This window comes from Chaetodon trifascialis, chromosome 21, assembly GCF_039877785.1.
Source record: "Chaetodon trifascialis isolate fChaTrf1 chromosome 21, fChaTrf1.hap1, whole genome shotgun sequence".
In the NCBI taxonomy this organism is placed as follows: Eukaryota; Metazoa; Chordata; class Actinopteri; order Chaetodontiformes; family Chaetodontidae; genus Chaetodon; species Chaetodon trifascialis.
The window spans coordinates 1,160,461-1,184,786 of NC_092076.1; the positions used below are offsets into that span (position 1 = coordinate 1,160,461).

Here is a 24,326-nt window from a genome sequence, read left to right on the forward strand (position 1 = left end):
TAGCTGATTAGCTCGTTAGCATGCTGTGAGTGAGCTCAGAGAGAAAAGAGGCTGCTGTGACAGATGAGAGCTGATGTTCCCAGCCGGGTAGCGAGTTAGCGGTTAGCTTAACAGCTACAGCTGTAAAGTCACGTGGACGAGTGAAGACGTCTGGAAAGATGCTAGCAGTTCTGTGACACAGCAGTACCTGAATGAGCTGAATGATGTCATGCTAACATGCTAATGTTTAGCAGGTATAGTGTATAGCATGTTAGCATGCTAATATGCACTAATTAGCACTAGTTGTTGAGACAGAAACATGAATGTCTAGTTTTTGTCTTAAAGAACGTACAAAGTTTTGATCAACAGCTAAAACGGAAGAATTGATCGTTAATAAATTATGACTTTCATCGTGTGACTGACGTCTGCTGAACGGGAACAAATGAATCTGGAACTGAAGCTCTTAGAAACAAAGAAGGAGCTCGGACAGGTGAGTCAGCTGAAGCTGGAGGCCTGAACGGACCCTGTGTGGGTTTCACCTGGTGTGTCCCTGAACTGGACGCTTTGTCCCATCAGTTGTCTGATGAGCAGTTGGATCATTGATCTCCGGCTGAGAACGTTTGTCTGCACTTTGAACTGCTGATTCGATGTTATTGATCAGTGATTTGCCCCTGCAGGACAAACGTCCTTGGAATTGTACAGAGGGTGATGAGATCAATGAGACGCACCTGTGAACAGAGGGAGGAGGAGGAAGAGTGAGCGAGGTAAAGAGGTGAATTACATTAAAACAGTCGTTTCCAGAACCGGCTGGATTCTCTGAACCTGTGTGAGGAACCAGGTGCTGCTGATCCTGGACCAGCTGGAGTGGATCTGTGGACGTCCAGCAAAGTTCAGGTAAGTCTGTCCTTCAACTCTGAGGACTCATGTTCTGTCATCATTTAAACTGGTGGAGGGACGTTTGATTTTCACACCATGACCTCTGAGTTGATCAGTGTAACCCTGTGATGTGTTCACAGAACATTAGTTTACAACGGTTAGCTGAAGCTAAGCTAGCTAACGTTAGCAGACACCACAGCTGAGTTTCTGCTGTTTGGATAAATGCTAAAATGCTAATGCTAGCTCCCCCAGGGAGGGTTTCTGCGTTATTCCTGAAGATGAACTGAGGACTGGTTATACTGGGACAGACAGACAGACAGACAGGCAGGCTGGGTGGACAGTCTGTGTGTCTGTCCATAGAAGTGTGTTTGGACATCAGGACTCGGTCTGAAGCGGCTCCTGAAGGAGTTTTTTCTTACTGGAGTAAAACTTTTTGAAGTAACAGTACTTTTACTGTTACTGTAGTATTGTAGTACTGTTTCCATCTGTGCATACCTGTACATGATATTTCAGGTAGAATTCAGTTTGTTTTTTAACTGAATCGAGCTCCCATGAAGTTTAACAGGAAGACCTCACATTGATTATTACTGATATCATTACTAATAGCAGTATTGATCTCTGTGAGGAGCCTCCTCGTCACTGAAGCTGCTCTGCCGTCCTGAGGGAAACCTGAGTCCAGGTGAGTCAGATGAAGTCTTTCCTCACGTCCTGCAGCTGTTTCTACGAGCTCATTTTCCCTCGAGACACCTGGAAGTCAAAGTTTTATCAGCTCCGCCCCCCTCACGTCACTCCACTTCCTGTTTCCGCACATGGGAGCGTTCAGGTGTTCTTCACCTGCGTGTGTGTGAACGACATCTGTCCAGAAACAGTCGAGCCGCCGCGGTGACCGAAGGCAGAGGACGAATCAGAGCGACGAACCTGCAGCTTCACTTCCGGTCAGCAGGTCTGTAACACCTGAGCCGACGGTTTGTCACGAGACGCACGTTTAACTGTTGAAATGTGGAAACGTGTTAAGACGAGTCCGCGCGATGATGATGACGATGAAGAGTTGGTGGCTGCAGTCATTGGTTCAAACTTCCCAAACTGAGGCTGGGTGTTAAAACACAAACAACGTGCTGAGACGATGATACGGAGGCTCGAGAGGGCCAAATGAATAAAAGCTTTAATATGAAAAGTTTGAGACTTTTTATTTTAAGAGACTTCAAAAAGCTTTTAGAGATGAATTTAATTTACATTTAGACCATTAATTAAAAAGTATTCGAATAAAAGTACAAATATTACTGAACTTTACAGTTAAATTCTGTGAAAAGACAAATGAATCACTGCATTTTAAAAAGGAATCGCTGATTTTTTTAAACACATTTAACAGGTAACAGCTGATCTGTGGAAGACAAATGAGTTCATGTAAAAACTACAAGTTTTTTAAAAGTTTTGTTTGATATTCTTGATTGAATTTAAAAATGAATCAAGCAGCGATTAAGTTCTATTTTCTTTTTGAATAAAATAAGATTGAATGTATTTTTTTTTTTTAATCTAAAATATAATTTTGTTGTAAAAGTCTGTAAATATTCCAGCGTCGCTCTTTTCTGTCATTTTCTTCTTCTGTGTTTTTATTAAAGACTCACCTGTGATGTGACAGGTTTGGTCCTCTGTTTTTCCTCCACAGGTCGAGTCTGCCCGGCGGCTCCACGTTTCCTTTGTCACACTTTGAGGCTTCGGCGGCATCGACGTGACGGAAAACAAAAATGGAGGAATTGTTTGATTTTGTGGACGACGGAGACGAACTCGTCATCAGTCTGACTCGTTTCTCTCGTCTCTGCAGTCGGCGCTCAGATCGTGTTCACGCGACATCGCAGAGCCTCGCGCTGATGGCCGCTCGGCTTCAGGACGAGGCTCGTGACGGACAGATGGTTCAGTGTCTGGCCGCCGTGTTCGGAGGCCTTCTGGGTGCAGCGTGCGGCGGCGTTTCCGGAGGAGCGTTGGGGACGTTGGGAGCAGTTGGTGCGGTGACGTGGAGCAGGTTGTGTGGTGATGTTAACGCCGTGGGAGCCACCGTGGGATTGGTCGGCAGCATGTTCGGCGGTGTAGCCGGCGGAGTGTTCGGCGGCGCCGTCGGCAGCGGCGTTGGAGCTGCGGCTGAAGCCGCAGGTCGTCCCGTTCATGGCGCCGCTGGCGATGTTGCCTGGTTCGCCATCGGCTTCACAGCCGGCAGTGCCATCGGTGGCACTTTCGGAGGGAAGGTCGGTGCGGCGGGCGGTGCCGTTGGCGGTGCTTTCGGCGCGCTGTACGCCACGAGGTTTGCGGTTCGTTTGGTTGGCGGCGTCATCGGTTATTTCTGTGGAACCAAAGACTCAAAAGGAGCCAAGATGAAGTCCGAGAAGGTGAAGCTGATGCAGAAAAGTGGAGATTTTATGGAGGCCATCAAACCGCTGCTGGAGGAGCTGAACACCATCAAGACCATCAGTGACAAAATGGCCTCCAGCGCCGCCGCACACGGTTTACCAGCACAGACCGCCAAGACTCTGGCCTCTGTGACCACGATGGAGGACGCCATCGCGGACTCTCAGAGAGCCGCAGATCTGCCGCAGTTTGTTTCCTGCGTTGAAGAAGCAGCGAAACGAAGCAAGAAAACGACCGAAGAGCTGAAGGCGGCGAGAACGAGAGCGGACGACGTTTTAGCTTCGCTGAGCGCCAACAGGAAGCCGGGAAAGACAAACAGGAAGTTCAGTCAGAACAGAAGCTAACGAGAGACTCCTGATGAGATTTAATGGGATGATAATATGTTCATGGTTTTACTTCAAAGAAGTACTCAGAAGTAATAATACTACAGTCCAGAAATACTCAGTGTGTACAAGTAAAAAATAAAGTCAAAGTCCTGCGTTTAAAATCTGACTCTAAAATATTAATATATTAAAATAAACATTCATAAAAGTGTCAGAGGTGAAAGTTCTTTTTGTTGTTTCAGATGAACGCATGAATGTGGATTCATGTGTTCATCTGTTCTGGTAACGCTTCACGCTCATCAACTGTTCACTGACTTCACCATCCTAGAAAAGAAAGACGCCAAACCAAAACCAGTAGAAAATGTTTAATTTGCTGAAATGCAGAAACAAAGTCGAAGCTCTCGTTCTTTCACTTCAGTATTAAAAATACTTTAAATATATTACAAATCTTCGGAGTTGGACCTGCGTGAAGAAAGACGAACAGCAGCCAGTAAAATTTCAAATCGATTAAAAAAATCAGCTTTTAAGAAAACTATCAAAATGATTTCTGAACGTTCAGTTTATCTGAGCGCCGTTAACGACGCGCTCGTCATGGTCTTAACGAAGCTCAGAGGACATCCAGCGTCGTTAGCATTGTTAGCGGCTAACATTCACTCAAACATTTGATTTCAATCACGGGACGTTTCACCGCCTTCAGGAAGATTTCAGCTGATTTCTGATCTTTGTGGTGACCTTTCACCTCTGCGTCTTGTTGCCGCGGTGACTGAATCACCTGACCTTTGCAGCTCTGCGTCTGCCCGTCGTCCTCACAGCGAGATGTCGGAGGACACGTGGAGCTGCTGTCCCTGCTTCCACTTGGCGCTGCGTCGGCTGCCGTCCGTCCGTCTGTACGGCTGATTCCTTAAATCTGAGGACAGACGGACACTCTGTCAGATCGCTCACGCCACATCAGCTGATCGGATCTGAGGTAAACTAAACGGCCAAAAGTCTGTGGACACCTGAGCACAGTCTGAGCTTTCTGTCACTTTGACTTTAAATTAAACAAATCAGCAGGAAAAAAGTCACCAGCTTTCACTGAGAGGGACGCCATCTTTGATCAGGTCTGGTATTGATAACGTATCGATTAATCCACTGGAGGTCGTTTTTGGGTCTGAATAAGCAAACTGAACCGTCCAATCAGAGAGGCTCAGAGAGCTTTGCTGTTTCTGAGACGCTAAATCTGAGACAGGCCGACGTCTCTGGAGGACACCTGGAGCGTAAAGACACTAAACTGCCTCAAAATAGTCCTTCAAAGACGCATTAAGGATCCGGAATAAGAACGTCTCCGAGCAGGTTTGTGCTGCTGTCAGCTGTTACTAAAGGTGGCGTTAATCTGTCTGCAGGTGAGTCTGCAGCTACATTAGAAAACATGTCTCCTGTGTTAGGACAGCGTTTCTGAGCTTCACAGAAATTATTCCAGGACATCACGTTACTGAATAATGGTGTGGATGTAAATATCAGACAGGCGAGCAGCTGGAGAGAAAGACGGAGCGTCGAGGGATCAGAGGACGTCACCTCGTCGATGAAGACGGAGTCGCAGAGCAGACGAGAGGAACGTTTGGCAGAGCGAGCCGTGAAGGGCACAGACTTTAGAGCTGAAGACAGGAGGGACAAAGAGAGAAGCAAGGACACGTTAAAGTCAGAGAGGCCTCAGAGCGAAGAAGAGGAGGAGGAAGAGCGTCCTGGAGGAGAAACGTTCAGTGAAATCAGAAAAACAGCAAAAAACAGACAGATTGAGGAAAAGGACAGAAAACCTGGAGAAGAGTTAGCATCGTTGCTAATTATGCTAACTGCTCCACCTGTCTCCACTGTCTGTGCTAAGCTAGGCTAACCACATCCAGACCACGTCACCGTGCTTCTAGGCATCGCTTACCTGTGATGATGTCCTCGATGGCGCCGTCCTTCCCCTCCCTCACCTGAGGAGACACCTGTCTCTTCTTCAGCTCTGCTATCAGCTCCACCTGCGACACTCTGGACGTCATGGCGACCTGAAACATCAAACGCGTCCACGTCAGCGAGACGTTTGCCGGATCGTCCCGCCGTCTCACAGCGGGGGTGTCATTTTGAGTAACAGTCAGTTTAATTTACGGACTCGGAGGCCGTGCATCACATGACGAACTCGCTCGCTTCACGGGGAAATAACAACATCGAGCAGGCCGAGAGAAACGAGCAGTCAGACGATCCAACAGGCTGGAAACAAACTGCAGCTCAGCCGGCGTGATTTGTGACGGCCTCAGTCGCCCTGAGAGTGTGTGTGTGTGTGTGTGTGTGTGTGTGTGTGTGTGTGTGTGTGTGTGTGTGTGTGTGTGTGTGTGTGTGTGTGTGTGTGTGTGTGTGTGTGTGTGTGTGTGTTCATACGTCTGTATAAAAAACTTGTGGCTCCTCGTTGGAGACTGTTTTAGTTCAGCTCCTCGCTTACAGCCACATTTAGCACATTTAGCTTTTTGTGCTAATATCTATGAACTCTCTCGCAAACACACACACACACACACACACACACACACATACAGATGTGTGTTGCTGGGAACAGCTGTTTGTCCACACAGCTGTTTTTGTGTTGGACCGAAACGAGCAGATCCTTTAAAACCTGAGAAATGGAAACGTCAGAGCGGTGGGATGTCCGTGGGCATGTGAACGCATCGTTTCACTGCAGGAAGCTGCACGTTACCTTGCTGGCGGTGCCTTCAGGTTTGGGTGGAGCTGGCGGAGCCTCACAGTTCAGGACGTGCTGCTTCTTCCTCTGCTCATTGTCCAGCTCGGCTTGCTGTCAGAGAAACACATTTAGCTCCACCTCTCTCAGCTCTGATTGGCCCGTCGGTCGAGGGATAACACGAGCGTTTTCTGACCTTGTACGCTTTGATGAACCGGACAAACACAGGGAAGAACATGGAGGGCGGCGTGGTTTTGGAGTTCTCTCCGAAGTACTCGACAGCGGAGTCGTACACGTCCTGTCAGAGAGGACAGACAAACCACAGAGATCAGCAGAGATGACGTCACGCAGCGTCTCAGGTGTGTTCTGGCCAATGAAAGCCGACCTGGGCGGTCCTCCCGTCGGCGCTGAGAGCGCGCAGCAGCTCGGCGTTGCTGCTGAGGAACGTCTGCAGAACGGGGTTGTGTTCCTCTGCAGAGAACTCCCTCCGGGTCACCTCCATGCCTCTGTCCAGAGCCCGCACGTCCTGCAGGACGCTGTCCACAGACACTACGACAGAGACATTCAGAGGACAGTTCAGGCTGAACGTTCAGATCGGCGCTCAGCTGCAGTTTGCTGATGTGAAATTTGTGGGATTAAATCTTCTGTCTTTGCTCCTCGTTAACGTCTGAAACTCATCTGAGGTTTAATTTTCCATCAGCTAAAACGACCTTTTATTAAAATCATGTTCAGGAGAAGCGTTTCTCTCACACATCAGAAATAAAACTCCTCAGCTTCAGCCTTCATATTAAAACATCTGATGTTGCTGTGATGTCCTCATGTCCTCTGAGGACCTCCAGAACTTTCCGTCCGCCGTCGTCACTCACCCAGCGCCGCCTTGTCCAGGAAGTGCAGCTCGCTGTAGAAGGCCTGGGCGTCGGGGTATTTCTCCTGGATGATGCTGACGATGAAGTGCAGCAGCGTCTGCCTGCGGTCGGTCGACTTGGTGTCTGACAGCTTAGCGAGACGACAGAAAACCACAGAAGAAGAAGAAACGAATGTGAAGGACGAGGCTGAAGGTTTGTGGACGGCAGCGGTAAACACGCTGTGTGACGTCTCACTCACCACGTCTAAACTCTGCAGCCGGAAGCCGTATGCTGACCCTCGCTTGCTGCTGTTCATGTAGTTTCCAAACGCTAAGATGATCTTTACAGCAGAAACACAGAAACCAGATCAGCTGGGAACCACGAGAAGGAGCGAGAGCGCCGCCCTCAGGGGCGTAAAGAGTAAGACACTTCTGAGTCAGAGAAGAAGAAAAATCCTCCTGAATTAAAGTTTGTCATTTAAATGAGATTTCTGTCTGAAACTGAAAATAAAAAAGTTTTTCTAATAAAAGAAACTGAAATCATTCAGAGAGCAATAAAACGTGAAATGTCATCAGTGTCACAACAAACAGGGACACACACACACACACACACACACACACACACACACACACACACACACACACACACACACACACACACACACACACACACACACACACACACACACTCTCTCTCTCTGCAGGTCGTTATTATGAGTCATTTTAAATATTAAACACCGTCTGTCCTGATAAATGAGGAAAAATAAGTGATGTAATTAAAAATTGACTCTCCTGCTCATCACTGACTTTAAAAACACCTGAAGTGAAACTGAATGCAGTTCTGAACAAACTGAGCTCTTAATTAAAACACACAGTGAGTATTTCTGTATTCAGGTTCCTGGTGAGGAGGTGATTCACCTTCAGTAACTTCCAGCTGTGACTCCAGGTTCTCCACAGGCCTCATGCAGAGTCATGCATGTGACACTTTACTCACTCAGCTGCTCTTTGGACTCACCTCCAGGACTTTCTTCAGCTTGGTGGACGATTTGAGCGACATCGAGGCGGCGATGAGGGCGTTCAGTTGCTGCCGGGAACAGATGGAAATGATTATTATTCGTTTGTGGACGCAGATAAAAGCAACGACTGTCTGCCGTCATTCACTTACATTTGATAATAAAGTGTTTTTCTGCAGAGTTAAAATAAATTTACACTCAATACACGTTTAAAGGTAACAAATCAGAGAGAAATTAAACAAAAAACAAAGCACACCTGGCCGCAGGTGAGTCTAACGCCTGTCGTTCACACCTGGCTTCAGGTGAGTCTAACGCCTGTCGTTCACACCTGGCCTCAGGTGACTCTAACGCCTGTCGTTCACACCTGGCCTCAGGTGACTAACGCCTGTCATTCACACCTGGCCTCAGGTGAGTCTAACGCCTGTCGTTCACACCTGGCCTCAGGTGACTCTAACGCCTGTCGTTCACACCTGGCCTCAGGTGACTAACGCCTGTCATTCACACCTGGCCTCAGGTGAGTCTAACGCCTGTCATTCACACCTGGCCTCAGGTGAGTCTAACGCCTGTCGTTCACACCTGGCCTCAGGTGTCCCTGCGTGGGACTCACCGGCTGTATCAGCTGGACGCTCTCGGGGAAGTTGCCCATGAAGGTGAGCGTGCTGATGCGCTGGGAAAGCCGCGGGATCTTGCTGAAGCGCACCATGAAGCGGTCCTCCTCGCTCAGCTCGTCCAGCGGCCTGCCCTCACGCTCGTAGTTGTGGATGAGCTTCATTTCGTACTCTGAGGGGATGAAACGCTCCAGGAGCTCGAGGAAGTCCAGACTCAGAGCTCTCAGGTTGTACCTGTGTGGATGCAGTAAAGTAAAGATAAGCGCAGTAATCGTGCTGCTCGGCAGATTAAGACGTTTACTGATGTTTCCATGTTTTGGTGCGTACGTCTCAATCGCGCAGCAGATGTCGGACGCAGCCATTCCCTCCTTGCGCAGCGTGATCGCCAGGTTTTTGGCCCTGTTGGGCTCCATTAGAGAGACTTTACTGGGGGTCTTGTGGGCCAGTTTCATCTTGAGGGTCCCCAGTTCTACAGGGGGGGACTGGGCCTTGGTCTTGAACTGCTCCTCAAAAGACGCCATGTTAAGCTCCTGACGAAGGTCCAATGAGAAAACAGAGAAACAAGCAGAGATGGAGTTAAACGAGCTTTTCACGGCGGACTCGTCAAATCACAGGTGAAACTGGACCTGACGGCACGCAGCAGCCTGCAGAATGACTGTTAGACAGAGGACGCGTCATCGTTCAGGACTGAGGAATCCAGATCCAGTCAAACCTCTAAGACGTGCTCATCGTCCAGCTCGCTGAAGATGGTTCCCGTCACCTGGTGAGATTTCAGCGCCTGCCAGTTCAACAGCGGCATGCGGTATTTGGTCTGAACGGGTTTCTTTTTTCTACAACCTGGAAGAAGAAAAAAGTTCCATTATTCCACAAAAAGACATTCAATTTGGTCTTTTTCTTGTTTGTTCAGCTTTAATATTAAGATGAAACTTAAGTGTTTCATTTGAAAGGCGTCCTGCTCTCGCTGTGGACTCACCTGAGCTCCCATCAGCCACGCCCCCTGACTGCTGGGTCGTACCACCTCCAGGAGGCTGCAGGGGCGGCGGAGGAGGAGGAGGAGGTGGAGGAGTTCCAGTTGAGCCCGCAGGTGGAGGAGGAGGAGGAGGAGGTGGAGGAGTTCCAGTTGAGCCTGCAGGTGGAGGAGGAGGAGGTGGAGGAGGAGCTTGCACTGTCGCTGACGGCAGAGGAGCTTCAGAGGGAGGAGGGTCTGAGGAGGGGGGAGCGGCCTCTCTACCTGAATCTGGTTCGTCGTTACCTGCAGTCAGGATCGACAGCTCTGTTTAACCTTTGACCTCTGAGGTTAGAAGAAGCACACAATGTGCTGATTCCACAGAACAGCCTCAGGTCTAATCAACAGAACGTCGTTGAGACGTTTCCACGTCGTCAAAGGGTTTCTGTCTTTTCCAGCCGTTGGTTTTGGGATGTGGGTGGAGAAGCACCGACCGCTTCACCTTTGATTCTCCATTTGCTAAACGCACTAAATGTTTTGACTCTATTGTGAAATCTGCTCCACGAGCACGTCGTCGTTTGTTCCCGTCTTTGACTCTGGAGGAGTTTTCGCTCTCACGGCTGCAGAATGTGAATAATCGGCGTTTCATTTCTGTGGAGCAGCTGACTGAAAATAAAGAGCAGGAAACGCTCATCACTTTTTCATGGACTTTAATGTGACTGCTGCGTCTCTGGTGTGAGAGGAGAAAGTGAATTCATCATGATTCATGCAGGCAGCTGTGTGAGAGGAGGAGGAGGAGGAGGAGGAGGAGGAGGAGGAGGAGGAGGCGTCTCCTGTGAGAGCAGCCTGACTGGACGTCCTCAGCTGATCACAGTTTAGAGCTTCTACGTGTCTCTCTTATGTCTCTCACCTGTCTGTGTCACGCGCTGGATGACAGGGACCACCTGGACGTCCAGGTGTCCGGAGGAGGAGCGCTCCACGCGGACCAGGCCCTGCTCCACCAGATCCTGGACTTTGGCCTCCAGCTCCTTCAGGGCCTGCGTGGACCGGTCCTTGTCTCGCTCTCTCTCTCTCTCCCTCTCCAGCTCGAGCTCTCTCTCTCGTTCTCGCTGCTGGAGGAGACTCACCTGAGAGCAAGACTCGCGAAGACTCTCCTGCAAAGAAGACGCATCAGGACACGTCAGCAGATCCACGAGCGTGAAGGACATCGTAGGACAGAGGCTGCACCGAAAGACACCGTGTGGCCAAAAGTATGTGGACACCTGGACATTAATTAATGAACCTAAGGATAAACAGCGTCCTCATCGTGTCTGATGCATCCAGAAGACGATAATCACTTGATTTGTTAAACCTCTCATTAATCAGAATGAGGAGATCGGACGGGATAAGACAGGGTTTGATAATGAAAACACAGACCCGTCCACTGCTACGGCGAGCGTGCTGGGTCAAAGCATGAAGCATACAGAGGAGGACGTGCACTCTACCTTCAGCAGCTCCACTTCTTTGGTGGTCTGAATGAGCTTCTTCTCCAAATCGGACACTTTGTCCATGGCCTCCCTCTCGCTGTCCTGAAGCCTGGTGCTCAGCTGGGACATTTGCACAGTCATCGTCTTTATGTGCGAGAGGTCACGGATCACATTGTGCGTGCGTGCGTGTGCGTGCAGCTGACGGCGTCTACCTGCGCGTTGTGCTCCTGCAGCTCCTCCATGTGCTCCAGCAGAGCGTTCTTGGTCTCGGCGTCCTCCAGCAGAGCGCCCACATCGAACACGTTGTCCAGGTAGGCCTGAATCTGCACCAGCAGCCTGTCGCTCTCTGTGAACTTCAGCTTCTGCACAGACAGAGGACGTCCAACACATCATCACCAGCCGGACTAATGATCTGAACCTAGGGCGCCGCGAGAGCGTGAGGTCAAAGGTCAAACCCACCTCCAGGTAGTCGTCCAGCCCGTGACGAGTGAACTCGTATTGCAGGTGGACCCTGAAGTTCATGTTCTCCACCGAGTGGACCACAATGTTGATGAACTGCATACAGGCCACCTGGTGGACAGACGGAGGAAATACAGGTGAGATCACCGCGGCAGGTCATGAAGCAGCAGCTTCTATGTCCGACTAAAAACACTAAAAACAAAAACAATCCTCACACCAGTGTTTCATTTGATTTCTAACATGTTCACAAAGCCTGAACAGGTGTTCTGCAGGATGTTAAAGATCAGCGACTTCATACAAAAAGCAAAACGTGCTGTTAATGTTTTTCACTTGTTCAGTGGAAAAACTGCTGGACTCATGATGGACTTTAGTCCACTTGTTCTACCTTAATCATGGTGCCTACGTTACCCATAATGCAACTGAAGCACAGACAGCTGGACTGGAGGTTTGCGTGTGTGATGCTAGCAGCAGCTAACGTAGAGTCCAGCATTACTGACGTCTCACCATGAAGTCGATGTTGCTGTCTTCTTTGCAGAAATACTCCATCAGCTTCTCGAATCGACTTTTCTCTGCACACACCTGGAAAACATCAACGCAGTGAGGATTCAAACTTACCTGTGCTTCACGACTAACTGTTGATGTTAAATCCAGATAAATAACTCTGCATTATGTCCCTCCGTATGTACACACATGGGGGCAGTGTGTCCACACAGACGTGGACTAAAGCAGCTTCACTCTGTCTGTCTCAACTCGTCTGCACAGAAGTCACACAGAGTGGAAACGATCTGACATAATGAGACAGACCAGGTTAACATGGCTGCTGTTTGAGGAGAAACTGCAGGTTCAGGTCAGGGACGGAGGGACGGAGGGACGGAGGGACGGAGAGACGGAGGGAAGGACAGCACTTTTCTTAACAAAAAGACCAGAGCCCAGAGGAGGAAAAGACAATAAAATGAAGCGAATAAGATCAAATCAACAGGAATAAAAACTGTAAATCAAACATTTGCGAAGTTTTAAGATATGACAGAAGTCAGAGACGAGACAAATGACCAGCAGGCGTGCGTCCACAGAGGACACCGACCAGGCCGACAGACCAGAAACACACTCAGGACCACGGCCGTTTGAAAGTGAGCAGTGAAATGATGAAATCTATCTGAAGTCTGACAGGAAGTCGGTGTGCGGAGGCAGCCGTCGCGCACCGGCTGCAGGCGGTGGAGGAAGTCAGATAAAAGCAGCTTAATGAAGATCGCAGAGACATGAACCTGAGCCGGAGGACACGCGACTGATCGACCTGATCATCAGAGCAGACGGTTCACGGTCGGATCCCGATCAATGAAACAAACATGAACAAGACGAAGACCCTGAAACCGGAGCTGCTTTCTGCCTGCGACACGTCTTCCACGAAAAAGGCCTTCAAAATAAAAGCCACACGGTGGATCAAGATACGCAAATGTTTTATAAAGTTATGTGAGAGAATGAAACTAAAGGACGAACTGTGATTTTACATCAGACAAAACCAGAGTTTGTGTTCACTGAAGTCTCTTTGTTTCTGAGGAAATCCAGTTTGAGAGCCACAGTGCTGCCGTCGAGCTTGTTGCAGAGCAGCGTCGGACTAATTTTAGAGCGTCCTGGTTCAGGTTTAGTCTCTGGTCTGTCTGCGCTGCTGCGCCGCAGGAGGAGATCTGCTGGCAACAGTTGCTGCTTTCTCAGGCAAAGACGTGAGGAGGCCAAGGAGAGGTCAGAGGCAGCTCCACGAGTGCTTCACATATTCACGCCTCCTCAGGCTGTTCGGTCTGGCAGCGGGACAGCTGGCAGAGCAGCTGAGGTGGGGGGGCAGGTGGGTCCGGGCGTCCCCTTAACCTGCTTTTCAACATTAAAGGGCGCCTGGTATGTGGGTGCTGTGACACTGATCTGCCTTCTATGTTAAGCTTGAGAGCAGTTTACAACACTGTGTGAGCCATCGTGCTGCAGCCGGTGAACACATGGAGGTCATCCTGGAACGAGCTCGAGGGTGGAGCAGAACTTTAAGGATGACGGGCGGGAGGTGAGAGCGAACCCTTCATTTTCAGACACTAAACTGTGCTTTCAGTCAAATCTCTGAGGTCTGAAGCATCAACTGATCCTTTATCAAGGTTTTCTGGTAAAGACTGAAATGTGTTGTCTTTCTTTCATTCAACAGTTTCTGGTTTGGATCAAGATTTTGCCAATTTTAGAGATTTATTTGAAAGTACGCAGCAGTTATGTGACAGTTTGGCCACTTGGGGGCAGCAGAAACAAGCTGTGACACTGACGTCACATTTCAAGGTGTTGAACTCGTTAGCTAACAGTTTGTTTCCACATCAGCAGCCACAGAACAACACGATGATTCCTGTCGTGTCTCTGTCACCTGATCCAGTCCTCTGTCTCTTCTAGCTCAGTGTTTGGTCTCCTCCAGCTCCTGAGGGACATACCTGCTCTTTAGCTGCTAAATGTCTGTCTCTGACGGCGTCCGTCTGCTGCTCGGCTTCACACTGAAACTCAGTATCATCGAGGCCCTTACATTAAAAATATAGACGTACTGAGCTTAATTCCTTGTCAGTGTGATTTTAAACAGCTGCTTCTGACTGGTTGGACCAGCAGGACAAACACTGCATCCACAGTGTCTCATCGCGCGTCCCTCTGACGTGGACGGACGTGTCTGAATGTAGTTTAGTAAAAGTCTAAAAACCTCTTTGAAGTGGTCGAAGGCGGAGAGGATGATGTCGTGGCCTCCTCTCACCAAACACACGGCCGCCAGCAGCTCCAGCACCAGAGCTTTGGTCCTGAGGAGCATAAAGTCCACCTTCAGTCAGACGCTCACGCCGCTCGACGCTCGCCGTGACATCACGATGGTGGCGGTCCTTACCTCGGGTTTCTGTTGTTCAGGCTGAGAGTGATCTCGTTGACGCAGCACGGATGCTTCATCACCAGGCTGAACCCGGACTGACAAAACACACACACACACACACACACACACACACACACACACACACACACACACTTGTCTTTTTATTAAGAAAATAAACATCTGAATGAGTCTCAGTCTTTACTTAGAAAGTCCATTTTCTGTCTTAGCATCCAATAATTGTCATTTTACAGTCTAAATTTTGCTTTTTGCCCAAACTGTTTGTCCTTTTCTGTGTTTTTGGCAGCAATGGGCTTCCGTAGGTGAAATACCTGATAGTTCATGATGGCTCGTAAACACATGATGCACAGGTGAACGTCGTCCGTCGGGCTCACCACGCGAGAGCTCCTCAGGGCTTTCCTGTTGGACACACTGTCTGTCAGCTGACTGATTGCTCTGGGACACGATGACACATAATCAATATAATCACAATTAATACATGAGTCATCGTTTCACTGGTCACAATATGGAAACCAGCAGAGGAGACAAACAGGAAGCTCCCACCTAATGACAGGTTAGAGGGACATTTCACACATTCACACTGAAACAGCTCACACACACACTGATGACAGGAATGCTGATCAGATGTCTAAGAATGTGTGTGTGTGTGTGTGTGTGTGTGTGTGTGTGTGTGTGTGTGTGTGTGTGTGTGTGTGTGTGTGTTGTAGTGCAGCAGTGTACATACAGTGTGTGCACACACAACAGATCAGACTACGTGTAGATTTCCAGATCGTGGTGGTGGTGTGTTCTCATAAAGCTGCGTTTTAAAGGGTTTACAGTGACTCTGTGGAATATTCAGCTGCTCCATGTGGCCAAAAGTCTGTGGACACCTCTGTTCACAGGTAATTTAAGACTGGCTCTTCATGGTTTGAGACCTCTGAGATCCAACAGAGGGAACTCTTAAAGCTTTAACAGCTATATGTGAGACGGCAGCGAGCTTCAGTGTGTGTTCGTCTCCTTCCTCTGTCCCATCCAACACCTCTGGGATGAGCTGGACTGTGATGTCCAGCATCAGGTCTGGCTCACAGACACGGGAAAGCATCCACGTACCTGACCGTGAAGGTCTTACTGGCCTTGGAGGCGCCGTGAGAAGGCGAGTTACTGGCGCTTCTGCTCAGATCCTCCGCTGACTTGTCCACAGTCTTGTTTTTGTCTGTGGGCAGCGTGCCGTTGTCCAAAGTGTCCACGTCGTGCCTGTGAGTCATAGATTCATTCATGAGACTGCTGATAGTGACGGAAGCGGTCGTGTGACGGAGATAAGACGCACATAGTTCAGATTTGACTGTTCCAGGAATGAAAGACAAAGGAGTCTGAGGCTGATACGTACGTGACAGCGCTGTGAGCAAACGACAGATAATCCACAAGAACGTCTAAGCCCTGGTTCTCCTCGCTCAGGAACTCCTGAGCCCAGCTGCAACGAGAAAAGACACGTCAGCAGGAAACCTCACAGCGCGGACGTCCAAAGGTTTAAAATGACAAACTAAAGCGAACTAAAGCAAGATCACATGTAGATAAATATCTACATAATCAGCAGCTCCATCAGAGGCTCCAATGCTTCAGTTAAACTACAGATTTGTGAATATTCACAGTCCTCCACTTTCATTCATGCTCTTCTTTCCTTCAACGACGATTTGCAGACTCACCCGATGTGATTGGTCCTCAGGGAAATCTCCAGCTCTCTGAGGATCTGAGTGGACTCCTGGACTCGTCTCTTAAACTGGCAGAAGACGTGAAGGAAGGTTAGACGACCAGTTCGTGTTTAATTACTCAGAAAGTGCAAACAGAGACGAAGCGGTTTGGTTACTGATCTGCGGTGACGACACAGTAAAAATAAAAACTTTTTAAATGATTTTTCAGGCCAAACTGTGAACTGAGATGTTTATTATTAATAAAAATGATTTATTTGTCTTTGTTTTTGTGATTATTTACCTTTCGACTGACTCCGCCATGATCCAGGTAACTCTTCAGCTTCTCCAAATAAGCAGATGGTGGATTCTTCACTTGAAACCTCTCCTGAACACACAACACACACACACACACACACACACACACACACACACACACACACACACACACACACACACACACACACACACACACACACACACACACACACACACACACACACACACACACAAAACGTCATTAACCACCTCATTTCCTCATTTCCGGCTAGCCGGTGGATCACATGGTGAACCCACCTGGTCACAGATCAGGTCCCACTTCTTCTCGTTGTCGTACTGGCTGAGGATCTTCACCTTGTCTGGAGGAAGATTCATCGTGTTCTGCAAACAGACGGACAGACAAACTGGAGACTCTGATGTCTCAGAGAAAGAGTCTCATGGAGGATAAAAACCTGCCGCGGACAGACCATAGCTGACATTCTGTGTGTGTCGTTCTTTAGCATCTTTAGCATCTTTAGCAGGACGCTTAAAGACCGGCTGAAATCACTTAAGTCCCTTTGTGTCGTCAAACATTCATTTCAAACGCACTGTGACATTTTCTAGGACTGGAAGGACATTCATCAGGAGCAGCGAGCAGGAGACAGGGACACACCAACCAGCAGCTGTTAATGGTGGCTGTCCACAAGCTGTGGAAACGTCCAGGGACGGGGACTGACCGGCGTCATTTCCAGGAGACGATCAGAGTGATTACACTTGAGGTGGAATCTGCAACAGTTTGGAGAGGACGGACGTGTTTGTCCTCTTTATTGTCCATCTGTGTCCACTGTTTGTGCTTTCCAAGAACAAACTCAGTGAGACTGTTATGATGTCTGAGAGCGCGCCGCTGCTCTGTGACGCACAGCGTGGATGGAGTCTACTGTGTTCAGGTAAACCCTCACGTTAACCTCAAACTAACCAGATCCACCTCTGGGACACGTCACCAGCACGGAGCCGTCCTCAATAATGCATGGCTGCAGTGTGAATGATTTCATTGTTAGTCAGGGACATGACGGTCCTCTCTGAGTCACTGTGTCTCTGCTTCTGTCTCACGGATGCATCACAGGTTGGAGGTGTGTTTGTGTCTGTTGTCATAACACAGGAACAGGTATCAGTCATCACCTGCACATGAACACAGGCAGAGTAAACTGCTTCATGTCTGAAAGCAGAGTCACACTTCGATCTGAGAAACACACTTTGAAAAGAACCAATCAGGCTGAACTCTTACGGTCAGCTGACGTGGTACACACACACACACACACACACACACACACACACACACACACACACACACACACACACACACACACACAGGTGAAAGTGGGCGACCCACTCATGGACGACACGCAGTCGGCTTCCTCCTCCCTTTGTTTAAACGCTCCTCATGTCTAATCTGGTCCTCCTCTCCGTCCGTCCCCACACCTCCTGCTTTCGTCTCCGCTGCTGAAATCGTCCATCAGGAGGCACAAAGAGGCGTCAGCGGCGACTCTGTGGTCTGTGGAGGAATGTCCAGCAGTCGTTACTTCGAGCTGATTGGCTGCATGCTTCACCTCCAGGCCTCAGATAAGCTCCGGCTCAACCTCACAGCCAGTTTTCTCCTTTTGTCACATGAAATTCTTTGAGTATCTGTGGCTTTAATGTGATTGTTTCCAATCATTGAACTGTTTTTGGAAACACACAGATACTCCTTTCACTCATTCCTGAGGTGAAGATCTGCACATGGAAAACGACTGTGCAGCAGACCAGGGCTGGGATGGAGACAGTGTATTGGTGACTGCTGACTGGCTGAGTGGGGGCCTCATACCTGCGTGAACACATCAGCATTCAGCATCTGTCGGCCGGCCCTGGTTTGGACATCATGTGTGCCAGTTTGAAATAGCACAGCCGATCGATGGGGCTGTGAGGATGTGGATGTGATGAATCAGGCCTGATGAGCGGAGCTGCTGGATCAATACCTGCTGGTTAGATTTGACCTGATGGATCTATCAGACAGCACACAGTCGGTCCTTTCAGTCAGTCCTGGTTGATCTGGGGACACCTGGACCTTCTGTTGGTAACAGGAAGTGTGTTTTAACTCTGTCCGGTGAAAACTGGACTTCTTCCATCTTTCTGATGTTAGTCTGAGTGTGGTCAGCGGGACACGGTGAAGGAGTCTGTCTCCTCCCTGAGGAGCTGGAGGTGTGCAGCCTGCAGCTCCTCATCCATCAGCTCACTGTGGCTCCTTCGTTCCATCACTTCCTGACTTATTTCAAACTGATCCGCGGTCAGAAAAAGCTGGATGACAGCAGTCAGAGCAAAGCTGAAGGACAAACACACTGCACTTCCTGTGAATGCTTCAGAATAAAAGTCATCTGGTGTTTACCTGGTGAAATGCTTTTAATGTGAAGCTGCAGCAGCAGGAAGTGTTTGGCTTGCATCAGCAGTAACTTAATACTGCTTTTCTTCTGTGAAGTCACCACAGACACTCAGTTCATAATACTGCAGATATATTAATACTGCAGTACTTCCATCGGTGGGCCACAGGCTCAGTCTCCACAGTGTTTCAGTGACTTAACAGGTGAGAGAAGCACAGAGAAAAAACAGAAACGTCTGAAGTGAAATACCTGAAAGTGTTTGAACAGACAGAAAATGTGCGTGACTGAACAGGTGAGAGGCACAAAGTGCAGCAGACACCTGAGCTGAGACACATGCTCTGCACACATGTCCAAAGGATGCTCTGAGGGCATGACAGACACTGACCAAAAGTGACATCTCAGCACTCACAGTGCATGATGGGAATATGTTTTGTCGTTTGAATGATGCTTGGTGTTCTTCCACATGGCATGCAAGCGGGAAATTTGCATGAAGGAAACACAAACAAAGACGGAGGAGAGGGAATGAGCCAAACGAGGAGCGAGTGCCTAAAGGAGGAGCTGCTTCAGCGACGTGGACGTGGTTTGGGTTCGAGAAGTCCAGATTGTGGTCATATCGCACCGCCCTCTGACCAACGACAGCTTCAAAATACACATTTAAACAGTAACTAAGACCTTACTGATCACAGCGAAGCACTGCTTTCTGGTGGAGGTAACCAAAAAAGTATTCAGTTACTGTTTAATCAAGTAACTAGAAACTATAATTTCTCAGTAACAGACTGTAGAAAAGACGACAGGGCTTCAGTTTCCTGCAGGTACAAAGCACCTGGCGAAGAGGACTGCACGTCAGGGTGGGTGAAGGCGCTCTGTGGCGATGGCATCAGCAGGAAGTCGTCTTTGTAATGTAGAACACAAGCTGTGAGTCGTCCAGGTTGAAATATGAATGAGCTGAATTTCATGTGTGGCCCGCTGGTGTCGCCTCAGACACGCGGCGGCGTGTTGAGCGTGTTCGCTGTGAAAGCATGCGGCCGCTCGTCACACTCGCGCTCTCCATGACAGCCTGCACACTAATTGCCTCAGTGTTTTCCAGGCTTACAAATCCTCTAAATGTGCTAAGTGTGCTGATGTAAGTGGCATTAAAAAGTAAAATGTGTGACCTTTACACCTGCCTCGTGTGTGCGCTAAGTGTCTGAGCAGCGAGCAGATTGAGGTTAATTTCAACCACAGAACGAACGTGGTGCATCTGTAATCCATGTAAAACAAGCCTGGAAACAGCTGTGGATCCAAGAATACGAAGACGAGCACAATGAGCCGAATTCAGCAGAGGGAAGTGGGACATTTCTGTCTCTGAGCGATGAATGTTGATGAATCCCTGAGTCCTAAACGTGCTGACTCTCCCAAAAAGACCGATCAATGGATTTATCATGTACACAGAAACAAGCTGCGTTTGCAGCAGTGGCTGAATAATTACTGCCAAATCTGCATCCTCGCTGTCCTCTCCTACACTATCAAGGCTGCCGTACTGTGTGTAATCTGACTCCACTGCATCACAGGTAATCACATAAAAACACACAGAATTCAATTTCAGGATCAACACATTTGACAGGAAATGCCTTGAATTTCCCCCCATTGGTAAATGCACCAAGTGTCAGATACTTAGAGACAGAGAACGAGTGAGACAAGTTAACATCACCCTATTAACAGAAAGTAAATGCACTGTATGGACAAAAGTATTGGGACACCTGGACACAGAAGCCGAGCAGGTGCTTTCCTGTCGGCTCTGCACACATGCAGTTTATGAAAATGAGTTATTGATTCAACTCTGAACACAACAAAACTGCCACACAGCCCAGTGCTGCTGCTGGAGGTGCTGCATGGGTACAGGTGAGGGGAAGCTGGGAAACCCATCTCTTTGTGCACCTGGGGTGTCCACATACATGTGGCCATTCAGTTTGCTTTATCATCAGACAGCGTCAGTCATATTCTGCTGACAAACAAATTAAATATATCGACTTCCTCCCAACGCCGTCTTTTGTCTCTGTAAACAGAGTACACAAAACCACAGATGTGCATTTAGGATTCCACCCACAGCTGCGTTCCCTGCTGGGAAATATGCAAAGTGTTATGCAAAACCTTGAGGAAAAAGTGCTCCATGTAAATTCAGACGTGACTGAAGCGTTTGAGCGCACGCTGCGCTGAGCTGAGCGCATTTCTGCTGCTTTCATATCGATTCTTTCAGTCTGAAAACACTGCAGTGGCATCACACACCAGCTTTTTAAAACGAGCACAGCGTCGATAAAAGCAGCTCGCAAACCCACCGGCTGCCTGTATCATGTCCACACACACACACACACACACACACACACACACACACACACACACACACACACACACAGAGCAGCCTGCCATTAGCCTCCAGGTCCACACCAGCCTGACACTTTGTTCCCTGTGAGCTCCTGCAGGATGAGACCGGTGACAGCCTGCAGAATCCCTCACTGCTGCCTCTTCACACTCAGCCGGCTGCTTCGCATGCAGACGGAGCATCTTCTCCACTTAGCACGGGAGATTTGCTATGCAGACTCAGCAGAAGATGGGGGGCTGGATGAGGAGAGGGGCTGGTGGGATATGATGGTGATGGAGCAGAAATCCTGCTGTTGACACCCGGGGACTGTGCTCAGGGCAGGGCGGGGGAGCTGAAGGGGCTGCAGAGTGAGGCCTGTGTGTTTGCACATGTACAAACACACACGTCTCGTCCTCAGGTAGAACAGCGTGCAGCGGCTAGCACGCTAACAGCACGCTAACAGCACAGTAAGGCCTCGCAGTGGTCGTCACTGGTCACTGAGTTTACCCTGTGCAGTACAGACATGCACTGTCTGGAGACTGGAGAAAAGGCATCACCTTCAGATTAGGTTAGATACCGCACACAGCTCCATTTATGGACAGAAACAAAAGAAATGGCAAATATAAAACAGTGCATGACTTATTCAATATGAGCTTTATGACTGATGGAGGGTTAACAACATCTGAATGTGATCTCTGTCCCATGAGAGCTTTTCTTAGGCCACAACATCTGACTTTCTGCAAACATCATTTAACCCTTAAATGAAAAATTCAATGTGAAAAAAATGTACATTCCTGCTTTTAAACTGTGACATCATCCTCATCACCTGATTTAACGAGCTGGTCGTTGGTGCTCTTAACCACCAAATATGACAGTCAGCTGATCTGGTGACGACAGAAAAGAAACCCTCAGCTCGTTTCACGCTCACACACATCGACTGAACCGCCTCCGTGGAAGGAAACAACATTTATCAGGGCTCCAGTAGATTAACATTCACCCTCAGGAGGCTGTTTCTGTAAGCACGCTCGCTGACAACATGTTTCATGCTATCACAGCGCAGATCAACATGACGTCACGCTGATGACGCTCACAGGTGACCAAAGGAATGAAGCTCCGGTCACATATTGAACATAGCTGCATTGTCAGACTCCCATGTGTCACCACGAAGGCATGAGTTCACTGCTCGTGTTGTTGTAAACACGAGATAACTATCAGCTCCGTGAAGGAAGTAATGAAGAGAAAATCAAGTTATGGCTGAGGAACGCCGGCCGTCGTGGCTTTGAGTCATTGGGAACGACGGCCAATGAGAAATCTAATATATCAACATTCTCTTTTCTGAAGACGCAGTGTACTGCTGCTGAGCACGAGGCCGCTCGGCTGAAGAAGTCAGCGTCTCCACTTACACAACACGGCCAAAAGTATGCGGACACCTAATAACACTCCCATACGTGATTGTTGGACATCTTCTTCCCAAACCAGCAGCATTAATCTGCTGCAGTAACAGCACATCGTCACATCGTCCACCAGATGCTGCAGGATGTGATTCAGACACGAGCAGCAGTGAGACCAGCCTGTCCAGGAACGAGGGGGACAAAGTGCTTCACAACATGCCTCATTCACACACACCCTCACACTGACGGTGGGGCTGCCATGCGGGGCTCTGGGTGGCCTATTGGGAGCAACTCAGGGTGTCTTGCCAAAGGACACTTCAACATGATCCAAGTACAGAATCCCTCACATTAAAGGTTCTCGTAGCGTACATGTCTGTCTCATACATGCAGGAGGACGTACTAGTCCACTGATCTACAGGTGGCTGTAATGTGCCAAGAAATGCAGCAATGAGCCAACAAAGACAGGGAAGAAGAAGCTGGAAGCTCGTGGACGTGAACAACGCAGGTATCAAGCTCTGAAGAAGAGTCAAAGTCTGTTCGACCTCCAGGACACACAGTGTGCTTTGGTGAGAAACTCTGAAGCTAAGCCTACAGTTTGTCAGGTCCACACTGTGCCTTTGAGTATTACACACAAAATGAAGCAACAGAACGCAGTATTTGTACACTGCAGCGGCGCATCAAGGATGTGGGATCATCCTGCCAACAGCGGCGTACATCAGAAAACGTTCATTTGATAAGGTCTGACTTAAGTCAGTGCTCCAGGTCTCCCGAAGGTGCTGGATGGGGTTGAGGTCGTGGCTCAGTGCAGCGTTTGTCTACGGGGACGCCACCATGTCGAAACACGAGGAACAAACCCAAAGAACCGCTGTCTGAATTATCACTGCCTGCTGTGGCATTAAGGTTTCTCCTGACAGACTAAGGGGCGTCCAAAGTACGTGTCCACATACTTTTGGCCACTTGTAACTCTGTAATGCTTCTCTGAAAGGTAACCTAATAATAAACAGAACTTCAAGTGAATTTTGAAGCTGCGATGATGAAGAAGTAAAGTTCAGATCAAAAAGTAAACAGACCCCCCCCCCCCCCCCAGCAGACCATGCAGTGAACCTAATGCTGCAGTAAGCTCCTGCATAAAGGACCTCTTATGTATCTTTCCACAGAGGCTTTGTGTACCAGGTACAGCGATAAGCTTGCGCACATTTCCAACATATTCTGAATTCTTTGTTTCTCTCTGCTGTTCGCCTTGCTGCGTCCTTCTGTGTCAAAGTTGACGTGCAGCCTGACCTGCTGCATCACTCACCAGCACGGCACCGAAGCGCTGCTCCAGCTCTTCTTCAGGTGGCATCGGGAGCTTCACCCCCGCGGTTTGAGGGGCCGACGCCGCCTTGCCCTCCTTCCCCGGGGGGGCCTCCGCGCTTCCTGCTGCATTTCCCATGAGTGTATATCCAATAAATTCAAGAAATTCACATACAAAAAAAACTGCTTCCAAAAATCTGCTTCAGCTCAGATCAGCACTGAAAGGTCAGTATCTTTATTGTTTCTAGCTCTTCAGAGTTAAGTCTGCGGCTCTGGGAGGGGCTGCCCTGTGACCCTCCGTTATTTCCATGACCCCCGGTTGTGGATTCACGCTGAAGTGGCGTTCACGACTCGTCCACGTTCTGAACCAAGGAGAAAGCAGGGGGATGAAATCCACCCCTGCCTCTGAATGAGATCCTGATGCATTATGAAACCCTAGACAGAGGGAAGGGGATATCCTGAGAGTGACAGAGTGACAGCTGAA

At 48.9% G+C, this 24,326-nt stretch overlaps 1 protein-coding gene across 2 annotated transcripts; it reads right to left on the minus strand.

Moving 5' to 3' along the window:
- Positions 1 to 4,378: 4,378 nt before the first annotated feature.
- LOC139349437 (formin-like protein 1) lies at positions 4,379 to 24,114 on the minus strand. 2 transcript variants are annotated; one of them, XM_070990235.1, is made up of 27 exons: positions 23,847 to 24,114; positions 16,728 to 16,811; positions 16,456 to 16,539; positions 16,170 to 16,243; positions 15,854 to 15,937; positions 15,577 to 15,720; positions 14,799 to 14,886; positions 14,488 to 14,564; positions 14,311 to 14,404; positions 12,108 to 12,182; positions 11,604 to 11,714; positions 11,357 to 11,506; positions 11,163 to 11,264; positions 10,589 to 10,832; positions 9,706 to 9,984; positions 9,445 to 9,569; positions 9,060 to 9,262; positions 8,732 to 8,966; positions 8,127 to 8,195; positions 7,372 to 7,452; positions 7,134 to 7,263; positions 6,653 to 6,816; positions 6,464 to 6,565; positions 6,286 to 6,381; positions 5,491 to 5,605; positions 5,133 to 5,212; positions 4,379 to 4,485 (listed from the first exon to the last, which is right to left on the minus strand). In XM_070990235.1, exons 1-27 carry the CDS (start codon positions 23,979 to 23,981, stop codon positions 4,480 to 4,482), a joined length of 3,231 nt encoding a protein of 1,076 aa, XP_070846336.1. In that variant the 5' UTR covers positions 23,982 to 24,114; the 3' UTR covers positions 4,379 to 4,479. The 2 variants fall into 2 exon arrangements, with proteins under 2 accessions (XP_070846336.1, XP_070846335.1); XM_070990234.1 differs by lacking the exon at positions 5,133 to 5,212.
- Between the last annotated feature and the right edge of the window lie 212 nt (positions 24,115 to 24,326).